Source organism: Phyllostomus hastatus, unplaced genomic scaffold (genome assembly GCF_019186645.2).
Source record: "Phyllostomus hastatus isolate PE091 unplaced genomic scaffold, TTU_PhHast_1.1 phas_scaffold_21, whole genome shotgun sequence".
NCBI classification, from domain to species: Eukaryota; Metazoa; Chordata; class Mammalia; order Chiroptera; family Phyllostomidae; genus Phyllostomus; species Phyllostomus hastatus.
This window is the reverse complement of record NW_025334017.1, coordinates 47,623,006-47,637,363: the sequence shown is the minus strand read 5'-3', so window position 1 is coordinate 47,637,363 and position 14,358 is coordinate 47,623,006. Positions and strand designations below refer to the sequence as shown.

The 14,358-nt window shown below is 56.5% G+C and overlaps 1 protein-coding gene across 7 annotated transcripts in view; it reads left to right on the top strand.

The window, feature by feature from the left end:
- Positions 1 to 14,358, top strand: part of PTK2 (protein tyrosine kinase 2) — a 134,664-nt gene that overhangs the window by 31,089 nt on the left and 89,217 nt on the right. For all 7 annotated transcript variants that reach the window (XM_045861381.1, XM_045861380.1, XM_045861383.1 and 4 more), the window contains one exon: positions 12,015 to 12,241. In XM_045861381.1, coding sequence (XP_045717337.1) covers positions 12,047 to 12,241 — 195 coding nt within the window. In that variant the 5' untranslated portion in view covers positions 12,015 to 12,046. The remainder of the gene's footprint in view (positions 1 to 12,014; positions 12,242 to 14,358) is intronic.

Genomic DNA, 14,358 nt, shown 5'->3' with positions numbered 1-14,358 from the left:
TTGTGCCGGACTTGGCTTTCGCGTGCGGTGACACACGTCAGACACACAAGCTGAGCGAGTCAGAGTCAGAGCCTACTCTGGCTCCTACAGAGTCAGGACTACTCTGTCCCCTCGGGTGGGACGCGCTTCTGACGCATCCGTGGGACGGGTGGCCAGCAGGTCTGCGTGCGGGGAGCACTCCTACCCTGTGTGCCCTTTTGCTCGGCCGGGAGAGGTCAGGTCGCCCTTCTTCAGCCTCCGTCGCCCTCTGTTGAATGCTCCCTTTGTCTCCTGAGTCTTGCTGAGCACTGCACTCGCCGTCTCAGCTCACGGGGTAGCTCCCGCTGCTCCCACGCACAGGTGCGGAGCCTGCAGGGACCTCAGGGTCCCGTTGCGTGAGCAGGAGCCAGACACAGCTCCCAGCCTGGGTAGCAACGTGACCCCCCTTCACACTGAGAGGTCTTGCTCAGGTGCGGCTGCCGTCGGGCCTCTCCGAGATGGGCCTCTGCCGTGGGGTGTCCAGCCTGGCTCCTCTGCAGTCCCAGGGGTCGGGCTGGACTCATTCTTGCCAGCGCCGATTTTGTGACTTCCGTGAAGTTTTAGCTGTTCTTTGACCCTAGGGTGTCTTGCCCATAGAAAGTAACTAAATGGCTCAAGACAGATATGATTTAGTCTTGATACTGCGAGGGATGCACCTAGCTAGTGAAAGCCTTCAAAGGCCTAACAGTCGAAATGCTGTTGTAATAACTTATATTCCCCATTGTGCACTTTCTGCATATGTTGTTTTAAAAACTTCCCTGTGGGGAGTTTCTGGGAAAACACAGTGCTCACGCACTGGAAGGGCGAATCCTGGTCCTCATCCCTGGGGGCTGAGTGGAGCGAGGGTCCGCCGCTCTCCCTGGCTGTTGGGGGGCTGCGAGCAGCCTGGGGCCTGGGGCCCGGCCCTGGCGGGAGGCTGGTCCAGGAGGAAGAGCGGCTCTCCTGCCCGGGGGCTCCAGCCTCGAGGCCGCCTCTGTGGTCAGCACACCGGTTGTTAGGTCACCCTCACCTGTGGGGCTGCTGGACAGACCACCTCTGCTTTCGAAACATGACCCGGAACGGAGAGACAAACGGAGAAGCCAGCGCACAGGCAGCTACGGCGGCACAGCAAGCAGAAGCCGCCGAGAGAACAAGGCAGAGCACTCACACTCAGTGCGAGGTCTCCGGGGAGCGAGTTGGTGGCGGGCCGACAGAGTTCTTCAAAAGTGGATCAAGGCTTGGTCCCGGACGTGTGGCTCAGTTGTTCAGAGCGTCGTCTGGAAACACCAAGGTTGCCAGTTCGATTCCTGGTCAGGGCACAAACAAGAAACAACCCCTGAGCACATCAATAAGCAGAACAACAAAATTAGATCTCTCTCCCCCTTCCTTTCTCTCTCTAAAATCAATTTTTGAAAAAGTACATTCAAGACAGGAAAGTTGAAAGAAAGTAGCAGAACAGGAATCAAGTCAGTTTTAACAAGGCCACAGAGAGAGCAGGGAAGGTACTGGGCCATGGCGCTAGGGCGCTTCCTGGAAGCGGAGGGTGGGGGTCTCCCGGTGGAGAGTTCCCTGCCGCCAGGCCGGGCCATCTTCTGCCCCTCCGGCCAGTGCCGGAGCGGCCTGCCCTTGGCTCTTAGGCGGCGCAGTGCAGCCGGGACGCAGGACTTCTTCCCAGTTCTCACCACTGCTGCCGTTCCCTGGTGCTACCTGGTGCTACCAGGAAACGCCCCAAAATAATCACGTGCCAGAGAGCGTGTGGGTCTCCTAAGCAGGCTGCAGGCTCTCTGGGGTAGGACTTCACACGCATGTACAGTTTTCCACCCGCGCCCACACGTCTGGTGCAGTGCCCAGCCTCGGGTGGGCTCCGTGAGCATCTTCAGGATGAACGAGCGTGGGGGTGCGGGGGCACAGCCCCGGCCTGCGGAGGACAGGCGTGGACACGTTCCTGGAAGGTGACCCCACCTCTGCTTCGGAGCGCAAAGACTTGGTTTACCGATGAGATCCTAGTTTTCCTTGTTCAGAGGTCTCACGGAGCCGAGATCCAAATGTCAGTCATGTGTCCCCCGGCCGAGAACGCATGGGGGCGGACAGAGGTTTGCTTGTTTCCACAGTGAACTTCCGGGCACCAAGGCTCCCAGCGTCCCGCCCTCCGTAACTCCCCGCCCTCCGTAACTTGGGGCGCGCAGTGCCTGCTGCATTCTGGTGGGAGCTGCGGCTTCCAGGCTTCGGTGTTCCCCAGACGGAACCGGTCCTCCTGCTCCCTGCCCTCCCGGCCCCGCACACAGCGTGTGCCCTCTGTGTGCCCTGGCTCAGCCAGTGGGACCCTCTCCACCCAGCTGCCCAAGCTGGAGAAGTGGCTGCCGACTTGCTCCTCCCCGCTCCCGCTCCCCGCAGTTTTCTGGTTATTTCTGGAGGCGGGGGCGGTGCAGACTCTGTTACTCCTCGTTTTCTCGCCGGCTGGCGTATCGGGGCCAGTGTTTACTCCTTAGGGTTTGCGTCGGCTCAGATTAAATGAGACAGCGAGGATGACCAGCCTGCCTGGTCCCTGACCACCGCCAGCACCCATTCAGAGGTTTCTGTCCGTGCTCTGCGTGTGCTCTCATGGTGCTCGACTCGGCTCTCTCTTTTTAAATGGGGGTTAGACGTTCGCTGTCTCTAATGACACGGGATTGTAGTCACGCATCCCGTGGGCGTCGGCGGAGGCCCCTGGCCTGGTTTCCCATCAGCCTGTTCGCCGTGTGGGCCCTGTGCTGGACGGCATGGCCCGCAGGGAGACCCTCCATCGCCCTCAGGTGGCCCGGTCTCACTCCCAGTGCCAGGCTTTCCTTCCGTGCCCTGTCTCTCCCTCACCCGTGGGAACCTGTGCTCGGCAGCCCCCGCCCCTCCCCCCAGGCTCGCCACTGCAGCCGCGGGCCCAGGGACGCCAGGGTCTCCTAGTGGCTGTGTGCGAGGTGCTTCTGGTGGCCGGGGTGGGCTCCACGCCTCTTTCTCCCGGAGGCAGGTTCTTGGCTTTGTTCCTAGCCACCACTCTTGGTTGCCCGCCACCTGCTGGCGTGGCATCGGAACTTCCTCTGCTGGTCCTCCTGGTCTCTCCGGACGGGGCACAGGGAGTGCCGCCGGGCCAACGCTGTGAGTGGCCCGCTGCCGGAAGGAGCCTTCCTGGGCCGTTTCTTCTTCTGGAAGGCCTTGTGATGGGGCATTGGGTGTGCACTGCGAAGCGTGTAAGTGCTGAAGAAATCATTTAATGTAGGTTTTCTGTATTGATTTTGAACATCTGCTTTTAAATTCTGTTGTGCTTCACATCTTTCAGTGGTCAATGCAATTATCAAATACTATTCAGGAAAACTACTGTAACCATGATCCTTTCCTCTGGGAGGTGTGCAGGCAGTCACGCGTGTTTGGGAAAGCATGTTATGGTCCCTGTGTTTAGCAGGGCCTAGGAGTCAGGCGCAGACTTCCTGCCTGGCTCCAGGGAGCAGTTCTTAGTGTTGAGTTTTCCAGGAAAATGGGGGGGGGGGGTTGAGTCACGTGACACAGATTCACCCACCCAGCTGTCCGAGCACCCGGTCAATCCAGCCATGTCTGTGGACTCTCGCCTGCCATGTCAGCTGCCGTGTCCGAGTGACGCCAGGATGGTGAGGGCGCAGGCTTCCTGGCACCTTCTCCCTGCTTTCTTGGCAGTCAGCCCCTGTCCGTCCCAGGGACACTGCAGCCTTTGGCCTCCCCGTGGGAGCTCGTGGGCCGGTGGCGCTGGTCTGCCGCCTGCTCTTGGCCAGCGCCGTCCTGGAGGCCCCTCCCCTCCAGTGAGGCCGCCGCTGGGCCCCTGCTCGTCTGCCAGTCCCAGCAGCCCCTCTTCGTCAGTTCCAGCTTTTCGCTGCTTTATTTGTGATTGGGTCGTGGGTCGGCGATGTGGCTGAGTTGTAATATTGCAAGTACGATGTTGTGTTTTTCAGGTCTAAAACATGAGAAGGATCTAGCAGTGTTGGAAATACCCAAAGTAGAAAGTTACTGTAATATTTTACTAAGAAGTAGAAGGAACGGTTCTCTCTCGGATCCCAAGAGAGGGTTTCCTTAGCATTTGTTTTAGGTCCCTCCTGCGCGTCGTCCAGCGCACTGCTGGAGCTGGCCAGGCACGGCAGCTCGTGGGAGCGGTTTTCTCCGATAACCTCTTCTTTTTCCCTTTTTATCGGTAATTTTAGTGCACCTCTGTGTGTCTGTGTTTACATATACATGAGTAGGTTACGATACACTGAACATCTGTAACTCTTGATTTAAAATATACTTCTTATTGGCCCCTTATGAATTTGGTTTTATAAAGAATAAATATGTTTAAGTAGGCAAGAATGTAAGTAAGACTATAACGTTGTACATTTGTGTTCTTTCTATTTTGCCATTCCTGATTTCATTAGGAGTTTTTTAAGTCTCCAAAAATTGTTCACCAGTTACTTTTAAGGTCTCTATTAATTAGGTCTTAGAAATTAAAGTTGACAATAAAGACATGTTGGGTATAATCAGAAATGTTAAAATTTTTACAGTGATCCTTCAAATCAATGTAGGCTTACATATTTGTCACATGACCTGAAATTTAAAATGCGGTATTTTATAAAGACATTAGTTGAATGGGGATGGGGTGCGTGGCTCCAATATGCAGAACTTCAGTTTCCACGGTTCAGTTAAACAGTCCGAGTCCCTCAGCGCCATGGTCGCGCCTCAGTCACCACACGTGGTGCCTGAGTGCGCGCACAGAGCGCAGGCCACACGCAGCCGCGTCAGCCACCGGTGTGAGCTGTGACCGGTGACGGGCATGGCACTTCTCGCAGAGTCCGCTCCTCGGTTCACATGGACGGCAGCGTGTGCAGCTGCGCTGTCGCCTTGTTGGCCAGTGACAGACAGGCCCACTGGCACGTCACAGAAACAGGCACCCAGAGGAGGGGCTGGCCGACGCCGAGGAGACGGGGACTGGGAACAGAAGCGCTAACCCTGGGAGTGAGAGTGGCTGCGGTTCGGAGGTCTGAACGGGGTGACTGCGAGACGAGACTGGGGCGGGACCTGGGTTTGCCCGGAGACGCGGCATAAAGCAGCAGACGCGGTTTCGCTCCCTCAGCCGGCAGGCCGCCTCGGAAAGCCTGCAGACGGACTCCGGTCCGACTGTCGCTGCCGCTGCCGCTGCCGCTGCCAAGACCGTGCCGATGAAGAGCTCCGGCATCAGGCGAGAAGGAACGAGACACAACAGGTGCGCAGTAAGGCAGAAACTCGAAGGGAGCCGCGCACGTGGCTGCAGGACCCTGGGTGCGAACAGAGGGGCCGAGAACAAGAGCTGGCTGGAGGTCGGGATGGCCCTGCTGCCGACCCAGACATTCTGCACGTGTGGCCGACGGAGCTTGTGAAGGTGGATTTATTGATGTAAACGAAGAAAACAGTTGTGACAAAAAGATGATGTCTCTGAGGAAGTGGCCTAGCCAACAGGTTCACACTAGAGGACCTCTCAGAGGTATTTCACAACCTTAAAAGCACAAAGGGTAAGGTGTGGGAAGCCGACCCAGACCTGGGAGGGGGCCTGACAGTTTGCCGAGGCCTTGGGGCGGTGCTCACCCGTACCTCTGGTTGCCAGGGGGGCCAGGGAGACAGCAAGTGCTGCCCAAGCTCCTCCAGGCAGGTCACTTCAAGGTCCCGCACTGCTGGGCAGCGGGAGAGCCGCCTGGACATGCTTCATAGCTGGTAACAGCATCCCAGCCCTCGGTGGCTGGAACCCACAAGATTAGGTGTTTTGTTAGGGTGTGTGATTGGGACAGCCCCTCCCTCTCCAGGTGGTGGGAGCTGGGTAGCACAGGTGGCAGCTAGAGGGTCCACTGTCAGGCTGGCTGTCCCGTTGTGCAGAAGTGGCTGCTGGCTGTCGGTGGAGGTGCCGGGAGAGCAGTGCTCCGACGGCTCGGGCTTTAGTTCAGCGTGGCGGCAGGGTTCCACGGGCGAGCCCACCCGGAGCACCGCGGGGCCGGGCGCCTCTCCCTCCCTTTCTTCTCGGACCACCTTCAACATCTGGCTGAGAACGCGGGAAGCCCCACCGGGACGCGCGGGCCTCGGAAAGGGGGTGTGTCCAGTCTCGGCGGAGGCAGAGCGCGGGCCGCGGACGGGCTGCTGTGGGAAGTGGGCTGTCGCACGTGTCCTGACGTCGTGACGTCGCAGTGGCAAGCCGCAGGGTGGTGGCGCCTTAGCTGCCCCGCCCAGTGAGGTCGATGGGGAGGTTTAGGGTGTTCGAGCGAGAGCTTCAGGGAGAAGGCAAACCCGGACCTCGCGGAAAGAACAATTAGGGGCAAGAAGACTTCTGCGGCCGTCGCTGTGTTGAAGGGTTTACTCGAACTGGGATTAGTACCAAGGTATCGTCTGAGTGTCCGAGGGGCTGTGTTAGTGCGCGTTCTCGGCGCCTTCGCCCGCGTCCGTGGAGCGCCTCGGGTTTTGTTAAAGGGCCCGCTCGTGGCCGCGACGCGCCGCCCTCGCGGAGGCCGCTCCCTGCGTCCAGCGGCCGGGACCGGAGCCCCGCGGCCGGAGGTCCGTGTGGCCCTGGCGCGCTCGCCCTCGGCCGTGTGGGCCGTTTCAGGGGATTCCCGGCTCGCCAGCGGCCCGCCCACGCCTTGTCCCCTCGCACCCTGACTCGGGGCTGCCCGGCTTCTGCCAGGAGACGAAAAGCCTGGCACCAAGAAGCTTTGAGATGCGTCCTCTGCGCGCCGGAGGGAGCCCCGAGGCTCTGGACGGCCCGGCAGCCGTCACCGCCGCGGCGCGGCGCTCTGTGTCCGGGACCCTGCCGGCGTGGTGGCCGGGGTGCGGGAGCCGGGCCACCGGGCGTGCCTAGCAGACCGGGAGCTGGCGCCGGGGAGCTGGCGCCGTGGCCACCCAGGACAGGCCGCCCCCGTAGCGATTTGACAGGAATTCCCTGTTTGTTGACTGGCCATAGAAGTCTCGTGCTTGACTTTTGTATGCCTTTTATTTTTAAATTTTGTTGTCCTCGCACCTCCTTTGCATTGTACTTTACGGAAGAATGTGTTGGTGCGGGACAGGCTGGACAGGGAACAAGCGGGCCCCTGGGCGCGGACGTTTGAGGAGCGGGGTCTGGGCCGGGAGAGACCAGCTGTCTGCGCCCTTCAGGTACTTCAGCTTCCTTTCCCGGGCTCGGGGCTGAGGAAGGCACCTGTCCGGTTCCTGCGGAGAAGCTGCGAAGGACGCGGCTGGCCACGGGTTGTGTGCAGGAGGGCGACAGGGGCAGAGCCCTGGGGAAGCCGCCCCTGGGGGCGGGGCTTTTCCGCAGGGGGCGGGGCCACCCAGTTGGCTCCGCCCTGGCCACGCCCTAAAGGCACCCGGAAGCGTCGGAGGCCGAGCAGCCGCCCGCGGGGCGCGTGGAGACCACCCTCCCGCGGGCTGGCCGAGGCCTTGCGAAGGGCGGAGGTGGCGGGTGCTAACACAGTCACACACAGAGCCACTGAGAAGGGTCAAGGGAGGCCCGCCGGTGGACGCGCGGCCAGTCTGGGGTGTGGAGAGCAGATAGGGTTTTGACCGGCAGGTGGGAGCGCCGAACTGCCGTCGCACCTGTCGGGGAAGCGGCCCCCTCCGCGGCGCCGGACGGCGGTTCGTCTTCAGCAGCCGCTCTGTGGGCCGCGCGCGCTGATGGACCTCTGCAGGCCGCGGCCTGCTTCTGAGGGCGCAGGGGGTTTCGCCATTGGTCTGGGGCCTCGGAGGCTCGTCCAGACGGTGTGGCGTTTTGGTCTCCCGTCTCCGTGGCCATGCGCAGTGTCTGGAGTGATGAACTTCACGGCCAGTGAGTGTGTCGGCTCCGGCCGTCCTGGAGACGCAGGCTCCTCCCAGCAGGTGCCGAGACCGCACTTGGTTTCACCATCCCGGGGCGGGGGGTGGGGGGCGGTTCGGGAAGCAGAGGCGCCGGTGGAAGCCGCCCCAGGTGTGCTTGGTTCTGCTGGGCGGCCCGGGAGCCGCGCTCAGCTCGTTGAGTAGTTCTCAGAGTCTGCCCGTGGCCCGCACTGGGGGGCCTGGGAAGAGTGGCAGCCTGGGCGCTTCCTTCGCAACCCTGTGTGACTTCCCTTTCTGCTCGTGGCCTCTGCCCGGACTTCCCGAACTTGCCGTTAGGGGCGGGGGCGGTGGCGGTGGTTAACCATGACTTCTCCCCAGGCTTAGGGTGGGGGTGTGTGGCGGTGGGCTTCCCACCGTGTGTGTTTAACTTCAGTGTCGATAAAACGGAATTTATTCCTGTTTCTACTTGGCTAAGAATTTTTTCTTTATCACTAGTGGTTGATAAACTTTATCAGATTCTTTTTCTGCATATACTGAGATAACTGTGGTTTTTGTCCTTTCTAAAAATGTGGTGAATTACATTGATTGCTTTTTCAATTTTTTAAAAAAGTCTTCACTTAAGGATGTTTACTGATTTTAGAGCAAAAAGGAGAGAGAAACATGAATTGGTTGCTGCCTATGTGTGGGGCAGGGGGTGGGGAGGGAAGGGAAGAGAGCAGGAGGGAGACATGGAGAAACACCAGTGGAGAGAGAAGCATTGACAGGTTGCCTCCGTGCGTGCGCTGACCTGGGGTTGAGCCCACAACCTTTTGGTGTGCTGGATGCTGCTCCAGCCAACTGAGCCACCTGGCTGGGCTACACGGGTTGCTTTAAAAAAAAAAAAAAATTGAGCCCTGGCTGGCGTAGCTCAGTGGACTGAGCTCGGGCTGCGAACCAAAGCATCGCAGGTTCGATTCCCAGTCAGGGCACATGCCTGGGTTGCAGGCCACGACCCCCAGCAACCGCACATTGATGTCTCTCTCTCTCTCTTTCTCCCTCCCTTCCCTCTCTAGAAATAAATAAATAAAATCTTAAAAAATTGAAACTAGCTTTTAAAAGCAGTTTCAGGTTCACAGAAAGGTTTGTGGAGAAGGTACAGACAGAGGTTTCCCACGCACCCAGTGCCCCCACCCTCATGCACATCCACCCTCTGTCCCCCGCCAGAGCGGGACCTTGGTGGGAACTGGTGGACCTACACGGACACGGCGTGGCTGCCCAGAGTCCGTAGTTATATTAGGTTCGCCCACTCAGCGAGTTTGCACAACTGTGCAATGCAGTGGCATGCAGCCATCATTATAGTGCCGTACAGAGCATTTTCACCGCCCCAAAAATCCCCGCGCTCCGCCCGTTCACCCCTCTCCACCCCTGCCACTGATCTCTGCGTCCACTGAAATTGTCACGGTCTCTCTGGTTCTGCCTTTTCTGGAATGCCGTGCAGTAGCTCTCACACGGTGTGTGGTGTTTTCAGGTTGGTTTCTTTTATGTAGTGACATGCAGTTCAGGTTCCTCCGTGTCTGTGCGTGGCTGGGGAGCTCATTCCTTCGTAGCGCTGAGTGACAGCCCGCGGTCCGGCGGGACCTCGGTCTGTTTGCCCGTCACCTGCAGGAGGGCGCCTTGGCCGCTTCCGCGTGTTGGAGATTCTGACCACAGCTGATGTGAACGTTGATTGCTTTTCACATGTTTAACCACTTCTGCATTTCTTGAATAAGCTTCTTGATCATAATATGTTTTCTTTTAAATGTCGCTAATCAGATTGCTAGTGTTTCGCATAGCCCTTTGCACTTGCACATATAAGAAGGACCAGCTGGCACGCTTCTCCCCTGTCCTCGCTGGGTTCGTGCCGTTTTGCTGGCCTCATAAAACAACTTGGGAAGCGTTCCCTATTCTCTGGAGGAATCTCTGTGAGGTTAATACTATTTCTTCCTTAAAGTGTTTTTTGAAACTATTCAAATACTTCTTTGTGGGAGGAATTTTAATTCTAAATTGTTTTTAGTAGAATAGGTCTGTTTAGAGTTTATATTTCTTGTTTCCGTTTTGGCAAGGTGCACTTTGCCAGGAATTGTGTGTGCATCTAAATTTTCAAATTTATTGGCATAAAGTTCATAATCTTACTACTACTTTAATGCCCTGTTATTACCTCGTACTAATTGTTGATATTTCCTTACCTGTTCTCTTTCACCCTTGATGTTGCTGGCTCTGCCCCTTTTCACCCGGTCAGCCCTGCCAGAGGTCCGCCATGTAGTGTCAGTCGCATTACTCTTTTCAAAGAAATAACTTCATTTTGTTCAGCTTCTAAATCATACTGTTAGGTATTAATTACTTAAGATAATTGCTTTCCAATCTCCATTCCTGAAATATGCATTTAATAGTATATGTTTTAATCTAAGAACAATTCTATCCACATCATTTTTTTAAAAGATTTTATATTTTTATTTTGAGAGAGAGGAGAAGGGAGGAAGAGGGAGAGAAACCTCAACGTGTGGTTGCCCCATATACGCCCCCCACTGGGGACCTGGCCCACAGCCCAGGCCTGTGCCCTGACCGGGAATCGAACCGGAGACCTTGTGGTCCACAGGTGCTCTATCCACTGATCCATGCCAGTCAGGGCAGCATCCAGTTTCGATATTTCTTTTCATTGTATCATTCAGTTCAGAATACTTTGAGCTCCTTTTTGGGTAGTGGGTTACTTGAGGTACGTTGCTTAATTCCCAGACATTTAGGGGCTTTCCGGTTATCTTTTTGTTGTTTTCCAGCGCAATTCCAGACATGGAACATACTCTGAGGAATTTTAGTCTTTCATTTGTATTGAATCTTTCTCTTTCACCCAGCACGTGGTCAGTTTTGGCAAATGTTTCACGTGCTTATTGAGTAAAGATTTCCCTTGCAAAGGTGACTTGCTACCGGGTGTGGCGCTTTCTGGGTGGATCAGATCAGGGCTGTTGCTCCGCGGTGCGGACCCTCCTGGAGTTGCCAGGGGCGGCGCGTGCGCGGTCTGCTGGGCGCCTCCTCCCCTCCCTGCCCGCTTCCGCGCTGGGCTGCCTCGGGGCGGGGCCGGGGGCGGGGCTTCGGGCCCGCCCCGCCTTCTCACCGGGGTCCTGCGCCCCGCAGCGCGCTCGCTGTTCGGACTTGTCTGCCGGAACTCGGAACTCGGCTGGTTTCTCTCTCATGAGAGGCTTTTTTTTTCTTTCTGGATCTTCAGGACCTTGAAGACATAGAATTGGCAAATGCCCTTTGGTTGGGACCAGGCAGCCCCGCTGCCACCTGTTGTCGCGAGGGCCTCACAGTGGCCGGGACTCCAGAGGGACTGTTCCCCCTGGCTTGGCGGGGTCTCCCCGGGGGAGTCTGTGCCTTGCCCCGGCGTTTCCCTCACCCTCACGTGGAAGTCCTGTCGCGCGATAAAGAAATTCCGGTGTTTCTGTGCGTGGGTTCGGTTTTGCTCTGTCGCGACGTCTCTGACCCCCTTCGGGGGGCTGACTGAGCGGGAGGGCTGTGTTTCGTCTTCGGCTTTTGGTCCCCGAAGCCCGGTGGGTGTATGACTGCCCACGGGCTGTCACTGTGGGGAGGCGGAGCTCGGGCCTCACGGACGCGTTCTGGAAAGCAGGTGACAAAATTAACGTTTGGTTTTCCTGTGAGACGTTCCCGCAGATTTAAAGGCTGTGTTTAAAAGGGGGTTAGCCACATTGTTTATAGGTAATACAGTGGGTTTTTAAAAGATTTATTTATTTACGTTGTAGAGAGAAGGAAGGGAGGGAGAAAGAGGGAGAGAACATCAGTGTGTGGTTGCTTCTCTCGTGCGCCCCCTGCTGGGGACCTGGCCCGCAACCCAGGCAGGTGCCCTGGCCGGGAATGGAACCAACAAGCTTTTGGTTCGCAGGCTGGTGCTCAGTCCGCTGAGCCACACCAGCCAGGGTGGTGGAGTGGATTTTTGACAGCTGAAATAGGGCTCCTGGCCTTTTCGTAGTTTGTGTAATACATACTGTGCTGCTGTGATTCCGGTTCCACCCCGTGTGCAGGAGTGGGGGTACAGTGATTGTTATCTTGTTGGGTCAGGTCCCCGTTCTCCTCCAGCACAGAGAGAGAACACGAAACAGTGCTGTTAATGGGTAAAGGTAATGATTAACGTGTCACATTTCAGTCAGTAGATTTCAAATATTGTACAGTGAAAATTATTTTCTTTCTTACAGAATATGACAGGTACCTAGCATCTAGCAGGATAATGGCGGCTGCTTACCTGGACCCAAACTTGAATCACACACCAAATTCCAGTACCAAGACGCACCTGGGGACCGGTGCGGAGCGCTCCCCGGGAGCCATGGAGCGAGTGCTGAAAGTCTTTCACTATTTTGAAAGCAACAGTGAGCCGACTACGTGGGCCAGCATCATCAGGCACGGAGACGCCACCGACGTCAGGGTGAGTGCAGCGTCCTGGGGGCACAGCCGGGGTGGGGGGAGGGGCACAGGCGGCGCTTACGAGGAGCAGCGTTCCCGCTCCCGAGCCGCAGAGACGCTGGCTTCTCCTTCACAGCGCTCCTCTCGCTCACGCGGGGCCGGCCAGGGTCCAGGCTGTTGTGAGGCTTCCTCGGAGAGTAGTGACCGCATCAGACGTTGTTTCTGTAGCACCAGTGACTTGTTTTTCTCTCCTGCTTTTTTGTTTTCTTAAATTTATTTTTTACTTTGTTTTTTTTTGCTTTTTTTATGTAACTATGTATTTATTTTTATTGTAGTTTTTGTATTTATTGTAGTTTTTCTAGTCCCCTGGTTTTCTTTTCAGTTCTTCAAAGGATACAAAGAAACAAAGCAATTAAGACAGTCTCTAATACTTGTGAAATAAGAAAGTTGTTTTCTGGAAAGTGTGATTTTGAAGGTATTTTCATAACTCCAAATAGGGTAGTTTCTTCAAAGTTGTTGAATGTCCCGCCCACCTCAGACCCTTGGCGACGTTCTGGGGGTCCAGGAGGTCCCCGCTGGCACAGGGGACATCTGCGGGGAGAGGCCGCCGTGGCCTTCACAGCCCGGCAGTGCAGAAGGTGCTTTCTGAGGGGTCCTGGCGACCCGGGAGCCCAAGGAGCCCCGGCTGTGGGAGTTGACTGGGAAAGGAGGCTTTCCTGTGGGGGTGAGTGAGAGTTGGACAGAGAATTCTAGGAGCTGCACACCCCCGGACAGGCTCCCGAGACCGAGGAGTGGGAGGTAACCCCGGGGCTTTGGAAGACAGAGTTTGGTGTGTAAAATTCTGGGAAGCATTTACTGTGATCAGTGTTAAAGGAGACCTTCCTCCTTCCTGCTTCCCACTTAGTCCATGCTCGTCTTTAAGGGGACAAGTGTCTGCCTCCATACGAACCACTGTCACCCTCCTTTTGCCCACCCCATCTGTCAGACACTGTCAGCTGTTGGTGCTGCCTGAACCACTAGAGGAAGGTGGGTGTTATTATCCGAACTTGTGGGAGCAAAGGACACAGTACACTCAGTCCCCGTAGTTTGCTGGAGGGGAGCACGCTTGGTTGGATCGGTATTAAATTATCGCTGCCAAGCTGGGCGTGGGTAGGAACCGCAGTGGAAAGTGACTTTGCAATCTGTTTACAATCACCTTTCTGATTGGAGCGGGAAAATGCACAGACACTGGGGTTTCTGTGCGTTTGCGGAAGTGATGAATGTTGTGAGCGGAGCTGTCCTGTGTCCAGAACGAACTCCCGGCAGTTTCCGTGTCCGGCCCCGACAGTGCCCGTGTCTGCGTCTGTTCTCGGTCCCTCTCCGTTGCTGGCTGTTCGGAACGCCTCTGCTGCTGCTGTGTGTGTTACTGTGTGCGCTGTTCTCTCTGAGAGAGGGCTGATTATTCTGGATCCAAAGGGTTTTGGTGCCACAAATGATGCAGAAGTCCTAGGAAGTTCAACTTCTAAATTTAATTCAGCTCCTGCCCTGCCCTGGCAGCTTGGTTGCTTGGAGCGTTGTCCTGTGCACCAGAAGGTTGCAGGGTTCGATTCCCAGTCAGAGCACATGCCTAGGTTGTGGGTTTGAGTTTTGGTTGGGGTACGTGTGGGAGGCAACTGATGGATGTTTCTTTCTCATCAATGTCTGTCTGTCCCCTTCCCCCTGTCTCTCTCTCTCTAAAATCAATAAACATATCCTCCCGTGAGGATTAAAAAACAAGGTGTGTCTCTGTGTTACCTACCGCTTTCAGTTTTTAGTGGAGAGTCAAAGTTGCAACCTCATTTAGTACAAGATGCTACGGTGTGGTGATGTTTTGTCACACAGACCCATTCTTGAAGTCCTTCTGGGCGTCTCCAGACAGTATGATCCAGCGAGACGGCTCAAGTTCTGTGCATTCCGTACAGCTCTGAATCCCAGAACCTGCTTTTCCCTAGTAAGCGCCACAGTTGCAGCTGAGCCTCCCTGATCTCTGGGGGCTCCAGTGTGGGCCCCATGAGCTCAGGGCACTCAGGGGGGTAGGGCGGCCTCTCGGGGGTCATCAGGGAGGGCAGCCAGGGAAGGTGGGATTGCTGCTGGGGTGCTGATGGCACATACAAGTCCGAG